At 37.8% G+C, this 21,088-nt stretch overlaps 1 protein-coding gene across 7 annotated transcripts in view; it reads left to right on the top strand.

Moving 5' to 3' along the window:
* Positions 1–21,088, top strand: part of ATXN7 (ataxin 7) — a 150,108-nt gene that overhangs the window by 94,276 nt on the left and 34,744 nt on the right. For 3 of the 7 annotated variants that reach the window (XM_077128788.1, XM_077128787.1, XM_077128789.1), the window contains 2 exons: positions 6,742–6,793; positions 20,431–20,680. In XM_077128788.1, the coding sequence (XP_076984903.1) occupies positions 6,742–6,793; positions 20,431–20,680 (302 nt within the window). The other 4 variants (XM_077128785.1, XM_077128786.1, XM_077128790.1 and 1 more) reach the window with 2 other exon arrangements.

Genomic DNA, 21,088 nt, shown 5'->3' with positions numbered 1-21,088 from the left:
CTCATCCCTAGGAATCTTCTCCCATTCCTCCAGTGAAACCCTGGATGTCGTATCCAACGTGGGGGGGAAGGAGGGGGCGGTGAGGGCAGTGGTTTTACTTGGAGAGTTGGGTCTAGAGAGAAGAAGGCCACATCTGGGCTACAAAAGAGGTCCTCTAGAGGTAACTCTTAGGCATACTTATATACAGGCTAAGCTTCTCTGCTACATATACAAGCTTCACAGGAGCAAGGCTTAAGATCAAGGGCTTAGCCTAAAGTTTGACATGGCATCAGAGGTTTTCCTCGTGGTGAAGTTTAACAGTTCCAAAATTTTTCTCCCATCTCTCAAGGGATTTTATCAGTACTTTTTTGGGGGGGAAGAGGGTGTATTGTGGGAATACTTCATGGTCCAGGAATCGAACCTGAATCTCCCACATGGAAGGTGAGCATTCTGCCCCTGAACCATTCGTTCACCCTGCCAATATTTTTTTTATTATATGCTTAATATACTCTGGAATGTATCCAGGCATTACATTAAGCTATACAAGATTAAAAGCCCTTATTATTCTGGGCTCCCTGTGTTTGGGTTGTTTAAATGATCTATCCAGGCAGGTTGAGTTAGATTAGGTGCTACAGAATATTTAGGTTCTGGATACAATAAACTTTCTTCCTTTGGTCTCAACGAGTAGATGAGGTTCTAAAATATAGTCAGTGTCTTCCTTATTCCTGTGTTCTGAACTACCTTAGTCCTGACCTGATCGGCTTCATTCTCATCTCTAAATATCAGGTATACATATATAAAACAGCCTATTAAAATCCAGAAATAACAGTTATCACTCTAGACTAAGTGTGACTACTCTAAGAGCTTACGATATAGGCCCCTGTTTTCTTGTAAGTACGTTTTCTAAATAAGACCATGCAAATTTCTTCTTTTATTTTTGGCTTATTTTGCCTCACCAAATGTCCTGCAGGTTCATTCATAATGTTGCATGCCTCACAACTTCATTCCTTCTTGTAGCACCACATTATTTTATCATATGTATACACCATCATTTGCCAGTCTGCTTCTCAGTCAGTGTATCCTTCAGCCACTTCCATTCAGTAGATACCATGTATAATGTCCAAAGTCAACAGTTGATCAACACTCTCAATTTTAGATAATTTCATTGTTCCTGAGAGAAAGATAACCAATAAACACACCCTCACGAAATAGGAAATCTAAACCTCCCCATAACTCTTGTCTCTACCTCCATTATTTACCCCTGGTGTTACTAAGGTATTTTTGATGTTTTCCTGTTAGACATAGCCCAATAGCACGCAACAACAGTTTCCCCCCATACCCCAAACTTATACAGTCTTTTACAAGATTCATACCTTTGCAGAAGTTCATTCAAGAGCTTATTTATGTTTGTAGTGTTAATTGGTGGGATACATGGGTCTTCACCACCCTTTTCAATCATGTCACCTTCAATATGTTAATATTACTTATAGACCCACTAGTAAACCACCTTTACTTCCATCTATTACCTTACATTTGAGTTCACCCTCATTAGCTAACTGTTCACCCATTTCTAGCTTCCTTGTATCTGTAAGTCCCCTATATTCTGTATTATAAGCCTCTGATTTTACCTTTACCATGATCATAAAAGTGGAACCATACAGTATCTATCCTTTTGTGTCTGGCTTATTTCGTGGCGCATTATGTCCTCAGAGCTCATCCATTTTGTCATGTACTTCAGAATGTCATTTTGCCTTATTGCTTTGTGTGTATATACCACACTTTGTTAATCCCCTTGTCTTTTGATGGGCATTTGGATTGTTTTCATCTTTTGGCAGTTGTGAATAAAGCTGCTATGAATATCAGTGTGCAAATGTCTGTTTGTATCACTGCTTTCAGCTCTTCTTGTTATATACCAGGTAGTGGTATTGCTGGGTCATTGGGCAACTCAATATTTAGTTTCCTAAGGAACTGTCAAACTGTCTTCCATAGCGACTGAACCAGTATACATTCCCACCAGCAATGCATAAGTGTCCTAATTTCTGTACATCCTATGTAACATTTGTAGTTTTCTGTTTGTTAATAGCCGCCATTCTTGTAGATGTGATATGGTATCTCATTGTAGTGATCTGGATTTCCCTTATACCTAATGAAAATGAGCGCCTGTAATTGGATTTTGAAGTACATTTCTCAAACAAGCAAATTTTTTTACTATCAGTTTAGTAGATGAGTCTGAATAATATTCAGTGGTATGAAGCAAGGAGATCTTTTAATATGAGTGATATTTTTAAAAATTTCATTTAAGCATTAATAGGTAATTTTCCCAGTATCTTTGAGAAATTTCTATTTGTTCTGTATTGAGTTTACCCAAGTTCTGTCAGGCTGGGATTCATTTCTGCAAAATTTGTAGTTTCCTGGAAGATAACATTTTTAGGTGAGATTAACTGCAGGGCCAGCAAAAAACTATCATCAGTTTTATTTCTGATCCCATTAATCTGCTTGCATTTGATGTGATTGGCTGCCTTGTAAAAATGTTCACTTTGTCTATCAAATAAAGACCAGGCGGAGATCAGACCCTAGTTAACACAAAGCTTATGTAAATCAGGCCGTGACTGTTTATTTTATTTGCCTGCCTTTGAACAATTGGAACAGCTGAAAAGGGGCACACACATGAAGTATGGCTGAGCCCTGAAGAACTATCCACAAACAAATCAGTTGATGCCAGCTAGAGAAAGGCTGCTGTATGGTATTCACCCCCAAGGTGAATTATCCACTTTAACTTGGTCTTCTACCTCTCTTAATCCAGTGTGAGTACCTAATGAGCACTGGATAACAAAATAGCAACAGTTCTTGGTGAAACTAATCTGATTTTGGATTGCAGCTCCAGGCCCACAATAGAATGAATTGCTTGGTATTTACCAACTTTGAAAATACTTTCTCCCCCTTGCAAGTGCTCCTTGGCAGCAGGTGAGGAATGTTAAAACTCCTCTGACTGCCAATTAAGGCCAATTAAAACCTGCCTGACCTGCTGAGACAGTGAAGTGGAGGTAGTGGAGACTTCATGTCGTCCTGTAAAATGGAGAACTTGCTACTAACATGACAGGAACACATTATTTCATAACTGCCAACAGCTTGTTTATTGTCTTACAAAACAGTGAATGACACTTCTGCTGGCTTCTTGGGGATTTGATTTAGGAAATCCCAAGATTTGTTGGGGACTTACATTAATTTCTATGATAGAAATGTTCCTCGGTGGCTGCTGTATTTTCCTCTTCCTTTCTTTCAAAACATGTCCCTTATCAAATTTCTCCTTGGTTCTCTTCTTAAGAGCTGAGATTTATTGAGCAATTTCTTTGTGCTAGGCATTGTATTACATGTGTTATCTCGTTTACTGTAGTGCTCATAGCTGTGTGAAAGGAGGTGGCGAGATCTTTGTTTCTGAGGTGAGGACAATGAATGGGATGGACAGAAATCTTTTGTCTTCAGCAACACTTAAATGTGTTCAGAGTTCAGACTGGCTGCTACCTGAACCCATACTCTCCCTGTAGTTGTTAACGCTGCTGCCTTAAATGGTTTTCCAGATATTTGAGCACCAAATTGATCTAGGAGCATTTCAGCCCAATAGAGGGCAGCAGGTCTCACCCTTTCCTTTCTCCTTAGCTTTTGCATGTTTGCTCATTTTCCATGAGTGGGCTAGTTCACAGAAGAATTTTTGTCATGTGAGGACTTCCTTTGTGTACCATAGTAAAACTGGTGAGTGCACACCAACCAAACCACAGCCAGCATGACTAAATTTTGGTCTATAAGACATAGACATTATTCTTTTAAAACGGTATTTCAGTGTGTAACTTGTAGTTGTTTCCTTTTTTTTTCCTTAAGGAAAAGAAATGTGATTACATCCCCAGATCTAGACATGATAACTAGATATGAGCTATCATTTGGAAAGTTAATGTTAAAATGAACTTTGGGAACTAAGTGTCAAAGTAGGGGGCATGGGAGAGGGGTATGGATTCTATGCAGAAGAAAAAGAAATGTCTTCATATAGATTATGATGGCTAAGGCATGTCTTTTTACTTAGGTTGGATTGCATGGTGTGCGAATAAAATTGTTTAAAGCTGAACAGAGAAACGAGTGCTAGAGAAAATGTGGAGAAAGAGAAAGAGAAAATGTGGTACCTATTCACTGTTGTCAGGGAAGCTGAGAGGTGTAGCCCCTGCAGAGGGCACTATGGTGGTTCCACAGGAGGGGTGGGGTTGTCATATGATCTTGTAACACCATTGCTAGGTATATACCTGCAGGAACTGAGAGTAGGGACATGAGTGGACATTTGTACACTGGTGTTTATGGCAGCAGTGTTTGATACACAATGGATGGAAGGTGGCCTCCTGGTACCAGGACTGAGGAATGGGAGAGGGAACTGTAGTGTTTATATACAATGCAGAAGAATGAAGTGATGAGGCATGCAAGTAGGTGAATGAACCTTAAGGACGGTTTGTTGAATAAAATGAGAGAAACAGAAAGACAAATGTTATCATGCCTGACTCATGTGGATTAACTGTATTATACAAACTCAGAGAATTGAAGTCGAAAGCATGGGTTATCAGGTTGGAGCTTATTGTAAAGTTTCCTAGATTGTAAGCTCTTAACAGCAGTCACATATATTTAGGAGTTGTAACTGATATTTCTAAATTCTGAGATACAGAGCTATTTATATATAATCTGGTTGTTCCCTGAAACTTCGGATATTTGACACCGGAGACTCAGAACACTGAGACTATAAAAGTCAGCATTATCCCATTCAGCAACTGTTAAAAAGGGATCAGACTTTGTCTAGAGATACGAATGAAGGTGATCTGGATAGGACTAAGGTAAATCAGAATACTGGGTAAAGGTTGGTATGGCCCATATTTTCAAACTACAGCCTCTGTGCAGGAACAAAGAGAGTGGTTTATTTGGTGCAAAATTTATATTTTTGGTAGCACATTATCTAAACCTGTATGGTCAGTATACTTGAACACCATAATTACATGGAATCTTAAATACAGCATGAGATTTTGTTGTTGTTGTGTGATGCCCCAATATATCCCAGAGTAATTTGGGCAGAAAATAAATGAGTATTTGCAAAGTCCCCTTGGGGGACTGAGGAAAAAGGAGGAAATATTCAACTTCCCTGTCTGGGGATTTCCTGATATTCTTGCAAGACAACCAATTCAATAGGCTGAGCCCTCAATCTTGGCTTATTCTTGCAAAGGAGAAAGACTAATACTACTGATAATTATGCCTTAGAGGCACCCCCTGGAGAGCCTCTTTTGTTGTTCAGATGTGGCCTTTCTCTCTAAGCCAGTAAGCCAATTCAGCAGGTGAACTCACTGTCCTCCCTAAATGGGCCCTGACTTCCGGGGATGAGCTGGGACCTGGCATCAAGGGATTGAGAAAGCCTTCTTGACCAAAAGGGGAAAGAAAGAAATAATACAAAATAAAGTCTCAGTGGCTGAGAGATTTCAGACAGCATCTATGCATTATATAGATATCCCTTTTTAATTTATGGTATGTTGGCATGGCTAGAGGGAAGTACCTGAAACTGTTGAACTATGTTCCAGTAGCCTGGGTTCTTGAAGAAGATTATATAAACTATATAGCTATTATAGTGTGACTTTGTGATTGTGAAAACTTTGTGTCCGCTGCTCCTTTTATCCAGGTTATAGACAGATGAGTTTATAAAAAAGAGAGAGATAAATAAATAATAGGGAGAGATAAAGGCTAAAAATGGAGTAGATTGAAATGCTGTTGGTCAGTGAGAGGGAAAGGTATGGGGTATGGAATATATAAGCTGTATTTTGTTTTACTTTTTTTTCTGGAGTGATGCAAATGTTCTAAAAATGATCATGGTGAAGAATGCACAACTATGTGATGAAAAATATATATATATAACTGTGTTTAATATAAGAAAGTTTTTAAAAATAAATTTTGGGTAGGATATTGGTAAGTGATTTGGTGGGGGAAAAATGCTTTCCAGACAGAACCAGATAATACTTGCTAACATTTTATGCAGACTATTGAGGGTGTGTGTGTGTGTGTGTGTGTATTTAAAAGTTTAATCTGAACTTTATGCCCACTTTTTGGGCATATTCTTATACAAAACTATATTATTCTGGTTTACATTACCATTCATCCTTTTTTTTTTTTTTTTTGATGTATGTCTTAAAAGTTAAAATTGTTTCTCTTATTAATATATCAAATTAAATGTACAGGGGTGTCTGTAGCACTTAAGAACATTTGCAAAAATTGCCCTTGGTTTTCATCATGGTTACAGAAAGACTACCTAGACCTGCTGTGAATTCACTGGTTCTAGTAATGATTATTTTCCCCACTTGCTCTATCGCCATCTACAAAAGGGAACGTTCGAAAGGCCGTGTTTATGCTAGGAGACTGGCAGGTGCCCCGGTGTCCAGTCTCTCAGGCACAGTGTTATGGAATTAAGGACTTTGAGAAAGATCCTCTTATCCCACTTCCCCCGTGCAACTGATGACATAAAGGAGAATCTTCACCTGCCCTTACGGAGGGTGGTAGGGTGCGCCGAACGATTTTAGACATGTTATAATCAGATATTGTACAACAATGGAATTTTTTTTTCTTCTAGCTTAAGGAAACGTTCAGTGAATTAACTTAAAAATTCTTATTTTTTAAAACATCTGGTAATAAATTCTTATCCTGTGCTTCAAAGGCCTACTGATGGCACTTTCCTATTATTCTTGTCTTTTTTAGGGCCTCCAAAGTTTTGGATTGTTTGAATGTGGTAGTAAGAAATCTGACAAAAGTAAGTTTCAGAAAAATGCAGGAATCTAATGTCAATTGCTAACATGGTTGCGTTCAAAATACTTACTGTGAAAATAAAACCATGTGGCTACTGTTGTCTTGTTTTGGAGTAAATTAAGAATTTCTGTCTGATCTAATATATATGACCCTCTAAGCCATTTTCCATGCCTCAAATCTCTTCTCTACCTCTACCTAGCTTAAGGACTAAATCTTTTCCATATATGTAATTCATGACCTTTGTCGAATATTCTTTGTGGAGTGGACAGTTCTGTAGGGGAACCACCACCCCCCATTTGATATTTTTAAATTTTCATTCTGAACTAGCAGGCGTTTGAGTGTATTCTTTTGTGCTACCTTTATCATCATAAAGCTCAGATCAGTTGGCATTTTCCCCCTGTCTATTTGACATAAGGTTTGGCAATTTACAGGAAGAAAAACAGCCAGACCAGGAAGGCATTGTCTATAAAGAACCACTTAGAGAAATTTGGGGATTAGAAGTATAAAAGTTATCCAGCTTTAGTAAGTCATCCAGTGATTGAGCACCAAACTCTGGACAATCAGTTGTATATTCTTCTGAAATAATAATATACATATTTTATGTAGTATTCACAGAAGATGCATCAAGATTTTTTTTTACTGGATTTAGAATGAAGAAGTCTGCTAGGTGTAATAAAAATAAGGTTTTGAGAGTATAGATCATGGGGAAATAAACCATGGAGAAAGTCTTCTGATATTTATAGAAATACATAAATTTGAGCCCTCTAAATCTACTGAGGCTTAAAATGTAGATTTTATAATGCATCATGTAAATTTCCTTTTATACCTGGCAGTAGCAGTGTTAGTTTAAAGGTATTCAAAAAATAGGCTGTGAGTAATTCACAGTTTAGGAGGCTAAATTTATAAGTACCATCCTCCCCAATTTGGGGGGAAGGGTTAATTCACACTGGCCAGGACGCCTTGTATGACCATATTAGATGAAATTAAACTCCACCCCCTGTGTTCTGTTGATCTGCCAGGACCTTTGTAATTCAACTGCTTTTTACAGTAGTAGCAAACGTTACATAAGCCCAAACATGGAGCATATTTGGAGTTGGTGGGCAGACCCAAATCATGATGCAAGCCTGTGATAGCAAGTGTGCAATGAAGCACTATCAAATTCTGTGAATGGAAGATAACAAGAAGCCTCTCCAGAACAGCTCTTTCTCTGCACAGGGTCTGAAAACTCCACTGGGTAAGTTTTCTGAGGCAATTTTCAGAGGCTGGGCTTGGCGAGGGGCCCAGTTCTGCATGAGCCTTTGGAAGGTGGGTTAGGTCTTTGCTAACATTACATGCAACCAAGTCGAGTCGGAAAGAGTTCGTACAGGCCTTTTCCTCCAGTGTTTGTTTCTGTCCTGCCAGCAGTCCCGGAGGGGTACACTGCTGAAATGGTGGAAGAAATGAGTTCTGCATAGCTAGTGGATCAGAACGGGTAATCACAACAAAATGGATTAGCTGCTGCAAGCAGTCCACGGGAGCCATTCTGAAATGTCATTTGAACGATCTTGGCCAAAGTTCAAATAAAGACGGAGCCGAGTTTGCTATTAACTCCAACTAAATGCTGAGATGTGCACCCAACATTTCCTATATCTCAAAACAGGGAGAACACTGGTTACATTGCTCTCTAAACATGGAGGAAAATTGTAACACATTCTGTTTGTTTTGTTTTTTAATTTTATTTGTGGTAAGTGAGGTTTCATGACAAGCAGTTCACAGTGTTTCCTGTAGAATGTGTCAGAAGGCTGTTTTGTCAGATACTTCAGATCTATAACAGAGTTTTAAACAGAACACTGTGTTGAGAGGAAGAACAACTTCAAATATAAACAGTAACCCTGGGAAGTCATTCAGTAACTTAAATTGAGTGTATAAAAATTTAATTATGGAGTGACTGCCAGAAACGACATTTTTTTTTTCAGTTGTTATCAAGGTGTACCCAGTACAGGTAAGCTGATTCAGTTTTGGGTGGATTTACAGGCAGTTTTCAATATTACCTTTCTAATGCTTTCTATCTTCATGATGGAAGTTAAGTGACTATTGAGATTTTTTAGTTTTCACTGGATTCAAACTTCATGCCTTCTGCAAGAAGCTTGACCAGATGACTTTTATTGAGCTTGAAATTTAGCTACCTGGTTATAAGACTTTAAATACAGATTTTTAACTGCTAACCAAATTGTTGTTAGTTTCCTGAAATTATTATTATTTTTTAAACCCCTATCTAATTGGCAGGCAGTTCTAGTTTTGTCATTTCTGGTTTCATTTTTGAATATTGCTTTTGGTGTTTATTAGTGAACAGCCCCAGCTTGCAATAGGGGCAAATACAGTTACCCTATCTAGAGAAAAATAAACACATGCTACCATCTCGTTGAAAACACTGGCATTGTTAAGTAATGAATCATGCTTTCGTTATTAACAAAATTTTCAATAAAGGATACCTTTTCTATTCTGAGTTTGAGGTTTTCATTATCATTGCCACGTTCACGGTCTTCTCCCCTCCCCCATCCAGTGAAGTGAAATAAAAAGGATACAAACTAGTGAAAAGTAGTAATACGGATTGTAACTTTACAGACTCATGCAGTGCTTTTCAGGGGATGGCGCTGTCATTCCATTGTACCTTGGAGTTGCTGTTCCTTCTTCTCTGGGAAGGTGGTACTCTCTGTTGAGATTCCTGCAAAGTCTCGCTTAGAGTTAACAAAAAAAAAAAAGCTCCTGTAACTGCAATTTTACCAGATTCCTTCAATTTTCTCTCTCCCTACCCTTCCCAACCCTGCCAATTCTTCTTTCTTCTCCTAAGGACTTTACTTTCTATGCTTTTATATATCCTGCCCCTCCTGTGTATGTGTGCATGTGTGTGTGTAAAAATTGAATTGGAGCAACAAAGGTATAACTTTTTTTTTAATTCACTTTTTTGCATTTTCATGATAGGCTTGCATCTTTCATTAAGGAAAAGCTGTGACCAAACCCCTAAATTTGACTAATGTTTGATATTTAAGCTAGGCATAGTATAACAAATCATATATATATAATTACATATATAATTCACTGGATTTATAGAGTGCTTTTTTTAATTAGAGAATTTGGCAGTTTACAGAAAAAACAGGCATAAAATACAGGATTCTCTTATTCTACCCTATTAACACCTTGGTGTAGAACATTTGTTACAATTGATGAAAGCATATTTTATAATAGCACTATTAGCTATAGTCCATGATTTAACTTAAGGTTCACTGTAGTGTAGTGTAGTTCCGTGGATCTTTTTAAAAAATTTTATTCTATATATATTCTCTCTATATATATTTATATATACAACTTAATATTTCCCCTTTCAAACCACATTCAGATATATGTATTTCAGTGCTGTTAATTACTTTCACAATATTGTGCTACAGTCACCACCATACATTACCAGAGTGTTCTTTTACCTAACACATCAAAGCAGTAAATCAAAAGTAGCTGGAAACTGCTTGGTTTTTGTGGGGGGAACTTTTTTCTTCTCACATGTTGATGCCTGAGAAATAGAAACATTTCAAATGAATGCTATGGTAGGAGGGAAACAGGGGAGTGAATTTTTGGGAAATGATATGTATCACATAGATAATAAGATTGTGTTTCTTCCAGTAGGGGTGATTAGCTTGCTGTATTCTATCTGTATAAGTTGGGTAACACTGTGCTTCCTGAGGACAAGAGAGAGAGGTCTTTTGTCTGATACCAAAGTAGAAGTAAGTGCCAGCCGACATGTCATTCGTTTCATGATATCCTGTAGTCAGAAAACGGTGACGCCAAGATCACAAAAGTTACATAAACATTTTCGTGGCTGTGTCTTGCCCAGGGCAGCATCAGCCTTTTTCCAAAAGGTGCTTTCCCTAGAAGCATGAGAGAAAGTGTGCTGCATGCATGTGTGTTTGAGGGTCAACAATAAGAACCCTCAGGTCAAAGTCCACACCTTTAAAGAGTTGCAGAACAGGCAAAGTACCTTTAAAGAAAGAAGCTAGTCACTCAGACCATTCAGTTTTCTGCAAAACAAGCTATCTTATAATGTTTATGAAGAAGAATTTATAGCTGAGGTGATCAGCTTTTAAGACATTCAGTGTGCCGTCTTTTTCACTGCCTTCCTGTATCCTTTAGTGATGCATTGGGATTTTTAAATTCCATTTAAAAAATGTTTGCTAAGAGCTACAAGTTAGCAAGGCAAGGGAGAGGTACTCCCCCACCCCAAACATACAATAAGGTTTTCATATTTCTCACATATTTGAAACCAAAGTCCAGAAGAAACGTTCCCCATGGGAAAAATTCCTGGCGAAAGGATTATTTAAGGTTGCTATATTTGTGTTCCTTTCTTAGCGACATTATTTACAATCCATTCACGCCTGTCTCTTCCTCCATCAGAGTTTTTCTCCCCTGTCATCTGCCCTTTGTGATCTGCTCTCTTTCGTGCAGCTTTTGTGTGAACAGAGATGCTACAGTGTACACCCTGCCCAGGGACGTGGGAATACCAAAAGACAGAATACTTTAATGGTATTTTCATTCCTGTCATAAAGCACTGATTTGAAGAGCTTGATAATTTGATTATAGACCTTTGGTGAAAAGTTATTTCAAGTGCTGCAAGTGCCATAAATGACTCTCTTTTCTGCACTTTCCCTTATATTTTAATTTAAAAGAACCCCCTACCTTAGGGGGAGAAGAAATGCATTGGCAGTGGTTGCAGTTGGAAACTAATTTGTTAGGGCAGCCAGTGTTCAAATCATCCTTTTCAGATAAATCTTTCTAGTGGAAGTGATGCCCAGTGCTTTGTGGTAAGGCCCTCCTCCCTTCCACCCTCATCCCCACACACAGTGTTTTCCACTGCTGTTTGTAACCCACCTGCAAGTGCGCTGAGGTTGCCTCCCAGCTACAGTTTGACTAGTTGTCCTCCTTTGGGCCACTGTGTGTCAGAGAGCAGCTCTGGGTTCCTGGCTTGTGTTGTTTTGTTTTTTGTTTTTTGGTATGCTGTATAGTGGGGCGTCACATTTCATTCTTTTTCCATGAGACTATCCCGTTCAGTACCACTTGTTGAAGCTTTTTTTGAAGATGGGGGGTAGTTCATAGGCCAGGAATGGCTTGAGATTTTGAAGGTTCCAGAGACAGTCCCACAAATGTACTTCCTTGTCAGCGATTAGACTATACCCTACTCTCTCTGGTATAGTCTAATCAAGTGTCTGGGGACCCTAAGGAAATCAGATAAAAGAACAATAAGATTTAGGATTAAAAAAAAATATGTAATGACAGAGAGTGGAGTTGGTTTTCTGTAGGACCTGGTTCGCTGGCCAGGCACATTTTAGTGCTTTCAGAAAAGATTAAGAAAAGTTATAGGAACTAGTTGACAGCAGTGGAAGATACTAAAAATTTTAATGCCTCTGTATTGTCCACATACGATTTTTTTTTTTTGAAAGTTCGTGGCTTTTATTCAAATGGGAATGTAAACATACCAAAGAAGACAACCATGCACGTAAATGATTTTTAAATGGTATCCCAGGTGTTTTTTTTAAAACAATAATTAGGGGAAAACTTGCAAAGACAACATCAGCCCTAAAGTCTTGATTTCACACATATTTCCTGAAACAATTCTAAATTAGCTAATGCCTAGTCATTAAAATATATTTATATGTTAAGTAAATAAGAGTCCAGATAATATGCTGTTCTAATGAAACCTAAATGTGATTCCTTTGTGAATGACAAAAGCTTGGGGGTGATAACACCTGTGTGGAGCCAAGAGACGTGTAAGGAAGAAGTTCTGAGACTAAAACGTCAATATGCAGTCTTGATGTTATGGTCCTCCTGTCAGAGAGGTCATATGCCTTGTGAAAGACAAATGTGATGACAATTGACACATCACAGGAGTTGTGTTTGGTGACCTGAAAGCAAAGTATGAAGTTAGTTTGGGTTAATTGGAAAACTACATAATAGTAATTTTGCAATTATTTTTCAACCTGGATATAAAAATAAACAGTCTGATTAATTTTAAGAAGGGACTTAATCAGCAGCCCAAATCTTCCAAACTGAGCTTTTCAAAATATGTAATTGCTAATTGTTGTGCTTGGCCAAAGGATCTGTAAATATTTGCTTGCATTTTACATTTTGTAGCCTTATGTCAGTTTGAGTGTTAAAAATACTTGCTTTAACTTGTTATGATTGTGGGGTGTTAGTGCAGTAGGCTTCAGGGATTCATGAAATGACAAATTTCTTGGTAATTCTCATAAGGCCTTTCTATACAGAGTGTACTACTGTTAAACCTTACCTAACTGAATTCATTGAAAAATTTGTGTTTTATTTGAAGCAAAATTTCTGAGGATTAGGAATCATTACTTTGATAATGTGCATAAGATTTCCACCTATGAACCCATAAGCTGAATCTGAGACTTAACCTTTACTTTATTCCATTTCTTCCATAAGTCTTTTTGAAAGACTCAGTGCCTAATCAGGGAAAGGAGCCAATTTTTTATTTATTATATCATTTTAGCTTGAATAATGAGCATTCTTCTTTTTGGAAGGGTACGAACTTACTCATTTAACAATGAGTTCTAAAAATCTTTTCTTTGAGCTATTTATCTAAGAAGAGCTTTAGTATCTTCCTGGAAGAAAATATAAACTTAAATATATAAACCTAAATCCTTACCATGCTGGAGAAGATTACTTAAGGTAAAGCAGGTTTGTTTTGTTTTTTAAGTGACTTTCTACCTGCTTCAGTAATAAGCAGTCATTTTCCACAAGTACTTTTCTATCTGTAGAAATGTTAGTAACTGGCTTCAGCTGAACTAAAAGGAGGCCTCTATCTTGTTCACTTCTGAATGCCAAGTATCTAGAACATGGTAGGCCCTGGGCTGCAAGGCTCACAACTCTGTCATAATCTCCAAAGGCCTTACAAGTAAGGCTTAACAAATGAAGAGGTGGCCAGGTTGAGTGGAGTCTGGAGGGTTGCCCAGGTTCATCCAGCTAGTAAGGGGCAAAGCAAGGATCTGAACCCAGATCTCTGGCTCAAAAACTCTTCCTCTTTATAGGTAACTTTTAAAAAGTACTTTTATTTTACATGGGTTTTTATTAAGATTAGTTATTTAGCCCATATCAAGACTGTGTCCAACATGCCTGAGGCTCTGCTGGGAAATGCATGAACGACCAAATATTGATTAGAAGCATTGATAATTGGGTTGCTTGGTGGCATCCAGCCTAACCCTACAGAAAAAGTATTAGCTGCTTCTCCTGATGGTTCTTTGTAGAATATATTCACCTTTATAGAAAATATAAATGTAAGGTGATTATTTTTGGCTAAGCCTAAATGACAGCTCTGGTTGCCACTTTCCATCAGAATTCCTTCTGAATCAAATTCTTTCATATTTTAAGAGTCCTTGAACAATAACAGCAACAACAGCAAAATGCTAGGCTGGTTGGCATCCATAACTGATCTGTAGGATAACTTCCAGAATGGAAGGATGAAATCCAAAACAGAGTTCCCTTAAATATATTCTGAACCCATACCTCCAGATTTACCAGAATTCTGTCATCAACAATCCAGTGCAGCCTATTAAGGTAGTTACCTTGTTTTTGCTGAGCACTTAGGAAAGTGGGCTTCTTACTATCTCATACATGCCATATCTGCCATTGCTTCTCCCTTCTGTCTGCCCTTGGACCATGTATCATGGCTTGTTAATAGCGCCACCTAAGGGCAATTGTCTACCCTGGACACTGGAGTCAGACTGCGTAAGGTTGCCTCAGAACTCCGCAGTTTAACTGGCTGTGTGACCTTGGGCAAGTGTTTTGAGTTAGGCCTTGGCCTCTTTGTCTAGAAAGTGGGGTGAGTAACAAAATCTCTCTCTATATATATTTTTTTTTTCTTATTTTTTACATGGGCAGGCACCGGGAATCGAACCCGGGTCCTCTGGCATGGCAGGCAAGTGTCCTTTCCTGCTGAGCCACCGTGGTCCGCCCACAAAACCTATTTTGTGGATATGATGGTTGGGATTGAATGAGACAATCCCTGTAAACTCAGCATAGTGCCTGACACGTGTTTCTGTCCAATAAATAGTAGCTGCTGTTGTTATTGTTGTTTTCTCAGTCTGATGTTTGGATCATGAAAGATTAGTAAAAGATTTAATGAGATATAAGAAAAGACTCCTGGGGCGGGCCGCGGTGGCTCAGCGGGCAAAGTGCTTGCCTGCTATGCCGGAGGACCTCGGTTCGATTCCCGGCCCCAGCCCATGTAACAAAAACGGAGAAACAGAATACAATAAAACAAGAAAATGTTTAAAAATGTTTCCCTTTCTTCCTTCCTTCCTTCCTTCTATCCTTCCTTCCTTCTCTCTGTCTTTCCTTTAAAAAAAAAAAAAAAAAAAGAAAAGACTCCTGGGTCAAAGGGGTTTTGTAGGAGTTTTTTAGTAGTTGTTAACTATTCTTATATGCTACCCCTTGAGAATGGGATAAGTTGATATTATGCTCATGAATGATAATATACCTAGCTTTATTTTGGCATGTGTAAAATTGAGGCCATAACATCAAATAATATTTCTCTTTAAATATTTGAAAATTAACTGAAGCATATTCATTATAGAAAGATGAAACAATACACAAAGGTTTTTTAAAAATGGACTTATCCCAAGAATAATCACTTAAAAAAATGCTTGACCTGTTTCCTTTTAGATGTTTGTTTTACCAGCACAAATGGTAGTATTTGAAGTTATAGTTTGCCTTGACTGCTATTCAGGTTTGTGCCCTGATTTTGACACTTGTGCATTATAAATTGTTTTTATTAATTTTCAGAGCATATATGCTTATGACATAAAGAGAGATGCAGTTATTTGCTTTGAATTCCTTTTTGGTTTGCACCTGGATCTTAATACTTAGTTGTTTTATAAAGTCACTATTCTTGATTGCTTTCCATTTTGTAAGACCTACGGAGAGCTGTCCCTTCTCACCATCAGTATCCTGCCATTCCCTTCAGCACTCTCACATATTCAAGCCACAAGGGGGAAGAGAGCCCAGAACATTTAATCTCTTGCTCTCTATCTCTCTCCATGTCTGTCTGTGTGCCTGCCCACCCCTGCCCTCAACATATACATTCTGCCATGTCTGCCTTTCTCTGTCTCTACTCTTTTCCTGTACCTGTTATATACATATACTTGCCAGTCTGCCTAACTGCCTCTTCCTCTTGCTGGAGCCATTTAAAGTGTCCTTCCAGGCCCACCACTGTGGCTCAGCCAGGAGAGTTCTTACCTAACATTCCAGAGACCTGAGTTCAATTCCAGTGCCTGCCCATGCAAAAAAAAAAAAAAAAAAAGTTAACGTGTTCTTCCCATTCAGGCACAGGGGGCTTTCTCTGGGTTGGTGCCAGACCCTAGAGAGGGAAGCACTTTGAAAAGTCAACTTGGACTCCTTAGCAAACCTCATTGCAGTATACTTAGTATCTGGCCACCATTTTGTCCACCTAATATAGGGTCTCTAACCCTACCCACAATTTCCCGGTTCTCTTTTGTTCTAGGAACACTTTTTTTTTTAATTAGAGAAATTGTATATTTGCAAAAAAATCCTGTGCAAAGTACAGAGTTCACATATTTTCCCTACCAACCCTCAGTTTTCTCTGTTGTTAACACTTTGCATTAGTGTGGTGCCTTTGTTACAATTGATGAAACAATATTGTTATAATATTAACTCCATAACAGTTTTTTAAAAACTAGAAGCCCAGTTTAAAATCTTATGAAAAATAAGGACTCACAGTGAAAGGTTGAGGGGAATGCAACTCAAGTATAATGAAATTTGATTTTACCTTTTTGCCTCCTTGTAAAGGCAAAGCCAGATGCTACCCTTTTCACAGAGCAGGTTCCCAGAGCATGATCTGAAGGAACAACTTAATTCAGTAGCATGACAAGAATTTGAGCCAGCACTTTTCAGCTAGGATCTCAGTTAACACAAACACACACACACAAGGAGAATCTGTTTCAGGTTTTAGTGAATGAAAGAAATCCACATGGTAGTGTGCCATTCTTAGTTTTTAAATAGCTTTTGTTATAGTGGAAGTAGAAAATACATTTTTTAAAATGTTATTTCTGTATTAGCTGACTTTTAATATTAGGAAGCCTTAATCTTGAGTTTGTTAGTGCTAAGTCTCATATCAAGAGTTAATAGGCAAGAAAAGACATTAATTAAAGGAAAGGAACAGAATAAGATGGGAATAGAAAATTGAAAGAGCGAGTTAGAGTTACAGCCAATTCTGCTATAAAACATATGCATTCCTAAAAGATTACTGCACTATGAAAAATCACATAATAAAAACCACATGAAAAAAACAAAGCCACATGGACTGGTTGGGGAAGTAGGCTTATGGACTCAACATTCAAAAACTTTATCAGTGACACACAAACAGATGGAAACCTAATGAAAACTATAGCTGTGTTTCACATATTAAATGGTTTAAAAATACATAAATACTAGAACAAATATGGCACTTTACCTTGAAAAAGACCCAAAGTTTTTCTTGTGGTAATCAGTGTCAGAAGGGTTGCAGCCTGTGAGTGAATCCGGGTGATCTGGGATTGGAAGGCAGGCTATAGCACCAAAAGTGAGTAATGTGGCTCATATCACCAGTGGTGAGCTGAGGTAGCTGGAAACCATGTGAGGTGTGTGCATGTGTGCGTTCTGTGTATTCCCACTGCTCAGCCAGGGGTAGTTTTCTGTATTCATCTAGTGTTTCTTGCAGATGAAATCACACATAAGCAAGTGTAAGTTGTGTGTTATACTCATATTGTTACCTACTGTGTCAATGGCTTTGGAACAAATTTGCATTTTCAAAACAATCATTATAGGAGCACTGACTGTTGTTAATTAGATTGAGAATTTTATTTCTAATATTTGATTTTAATTTGCATCATGTGTGGGAGGGTATATGGGGACTCCATTTTCTTCATGATTCTTCTATAAACCTACAATTGCTCTAATAAAAATTAAATAAATAAATAAATATGCTTCATGGGGGGAGTAGTTAATATATATCACATTTGTTCTGAGATACACCTGTCTGAGAATTCTAATACACTGAGACTAGGCTAGAGTATATTACTTAGAAATCGGAGTTCTAGTTAGGTTCCCCCTTTGTAATGCAGACATGGTATTATACCTTCAGTGCACTGGCACTTGGAGCACACGAAATGATTTTAGAAGAAACATGCATGGATATTTTAACTTTTATGTTTAGCTATTTTAATATATATCAGGAAAAAATTATATAACAAGCTTTATTAAACCTAGTTTCGTAACTACTGGTGTTTTGAAAAATACCTCTCAACTGAGGATGGTGTCCTGCTTCAGCTTGAGGGCCGCCTGTAAATGGATTTGAGGTAGTTTTAAATTGCTTCTTGCAAAGGGGCACTACTGATGGTCACAGGGTGGGGACCAGGAATGCTAAACATCCTGCAGTCCTGCGTGAAGAATCATCTTGTTCAAAATGCTGATAATGCCCGCATTGAGAGGCTGGTTAGTATTAGAATAAGGAGAAGGAGGCAGCAATAGAGTTGATGGAGTTGAGAGTAATTTAATCTAAGTTAAAAGGTTGAGTAAAAGTATGTTAGGTGACTTTAGTAAGAAAGATGAAGAGTTTGAAGTGAATGGAAATTTAGAAAACAACTACTTCAGAGCAAGTAGTAGTATGAGGTTTATTTAACAAACCCTTATATGTTGTGCCATGTGCCAGGTGGTGTTCTCAATGCTGAACAAATGCTACCTTACTCTCCCATGGTTTAAGTTCTTGAGGCATTAGTCTAGTTTAGGGCAGGCTATCAACTTGGCTGCAGAAGTAGAATCTCACAGGGAACTTGTAAAAGTCTGGATGCCTATGTCACATCCCAAACCGATTAAATCAGAACCCTGAGAATGGGATCTAGACACCTGTATTTTGAAATTCTTTTAGTTATTCCAGTGTATAGCCAAGTTAGAGAATCACAGGTCTAGGGTCATTTGAAAATCACAGCTCTTCCCAAGAAAAGCTGTACCATACTTGTGAGTATTAATTGAAGGCCTACTCTGTGCCCAGGCCTTATGGAGGAAAATGAGCAGGACATGGCACATAACTCAGGGAATCTCTTCTTTCCAAGGCAGACCACAGAACTATAACAGATGGTTACAATCCTGGCTGATAAATGCTGATGCTTGGAAATGCGTTCTGAGTATTTTGGGATCACAGAGGGATAGAATAAATTAAAAACAACAATAACAATTTAGATGCCAAATTTGGAAATTTATTAAACTTAATTTTTTTTTTTTTTTAGTTTTCCTTTCCTCACACACACCTTTTAGACCAGGAATTTAAAAAAAAAAAAAAAAGTGAAAGTCACTGAATTTAGTCTTCCTAACTTAATTGTAGCCTTTGTGTGTCTGAGTTGGAGTATTTGCATTTTGCAGGATTATTTTGTCCTGGTATGAGCAGGCTCTTCCATACTTCATAAAGTACAGTTGAATTTATGTCCTTCCAGGAATAAGTCAGCACAGCTTCATAGAGATACTTGGGACTGCTATAAAAAGACCTTTGGCAATAAACTATTTCAGTGATGCTTGTAGACACTGATTCTAATATGCTTAATTTTAAAAACTCATATAGCTCCCAAACGTAGGATATTGGGTCACATACATTTTAAGACGTAAAGTTTAACAGATGTTTAATTTTAAATTACAAAGTAAATTGAAGGCAGTCACTGAGTTTCTATCATAATCTACTTCAGTAGATAAAATTACCAAATAATTTACTTATTTCAGATGATAGCATTCTTCAGTAGCGCCTCATTTATATTAGTATGATATTGCTTTACTCTGAGAAAACGTAGTACTCCAGTGGAGAGATTTGTTGTCATATTTTAAATTTATTTTCAGTTAAACCTGTGTGGTCTATACTTAACTGTGAATTAGTTCCTGGTTTTAAAAAATGGTTGTAACTATTTGTGCCATTTTTGTCTTGCGCTGTGGCATCTTAGTGGTGTGAACTGGAGCTGCACCATCTGTAGTCAAGTGAGATTATTTAAAAAAAAAAAAGGGGAGTCAAATGATTCACTGGGAAATTTCAGCACAGATTTTTAAGGAACAATAAGATAGCCATAGAAACATTCGTATTGGTGTCATATGCTGGTGGGTAGTGACAAAAAAAATGAAGGTACAACTTGTTTCTTAACATTTTGCTATTTTGAAAGCCAGAGAGGTGCTATGCTAGAAAGGAAGAAAATTCTGGGCAGTGTCAATTAGCTAAATTCTACAGCTGAATGAATGCTTTTCCTTATTCTGACTGCAGTTTGGAACCACTGAGGTTCGTTTCTGCCATGCAAATCCCAAAAGGCGATTTTCTGAAGTTTAAAATGGTTGTTTAATTTTCTAATGGGCATATATGATAAATCTCATATGCTAAGATGCTTCCTAAACAAGAGGACCAGCTCTTAGAACTTAAATGAATCTGTAGGACCTAGATAAGTTTTTTCTAAAGTTGTTGAATTTAATATATTTTTACTTAGTGACACATTTTAACCTAAATATGTTGTATTCCGGGCCCTCTTCCAGGGTTCCATGGACTGAAACATAATTTTTTTCCTTTGTTTTTCTTTTCAGAAAGAAGACACAGCTCAAGCAAGCCTTCTTTGGCCGTTCCTCCCACTTCAGTATTTTCTTTCTTCCCGTCTCTGTCCAAAAGCAAGGGAGGCAGTGGAGGTGGAAGCAGCCGTTCTTCCAGTGGAGGTGTTCTTAGCACACCCTCGTCAAGTTCCAAGTTGTTGAAATCACCCAAAGAGAAACTACAGCTCAGGGGGAACACCAGGCCAATGCATCCCATTCAGCAAAGTAGAGTCCCCCATGGTAGAATGTGAGTATGGCCAAGAGGGTTTTAAAGCTTACCTGGTGAAAATGGAACTGTGTACACCAGTAGCATCTGAGTGGATTTGTAAATAATGTGAAATAGAGGCCACTTTGAGGAAAATTCAAAAATATTGTGTTGATTCTTTTTGTTTTCCTATCCTTTATCTTTTTTTTTACAGAGTAGTAATAGCAGTAGTAATAAGGTTAAGTAATAGCTATTTATTGATCCCTTACTTTGTGTCTGATACTAAAACTCAGCTCTACATGTGTACTATGTAATTTAATTTTCACAATAACCCTATGAAATGGGTTTTGTTTTCCCCATTCTGTATATAAGCTGAATGAAGATTAATGAGGTTGAGGAGCTGTAGCCAAGGGGACCCAAAGTCAGACTAACTTTAGTTCAGATCCCACC

Source organism: Tamandua tetradactyla, chromosome 15, assembly GCF_023851605.1.
Source record: "Tamandua tetradactyla isolate mTamTet1 chromosome 15, mTamTet1.pri, whole genome shotgun sequence".
Taxonomy (NCBI): domain Eukaryota; kingdom Metazoa; phylum Chordata; class Mammalia; order Pilosa; family Myrmecophagidae; genus Tamandua; species Tamandua tetradactyla.
This window is presented reverse-complemented; position numbering and strand designations above follow the sequence as displayed.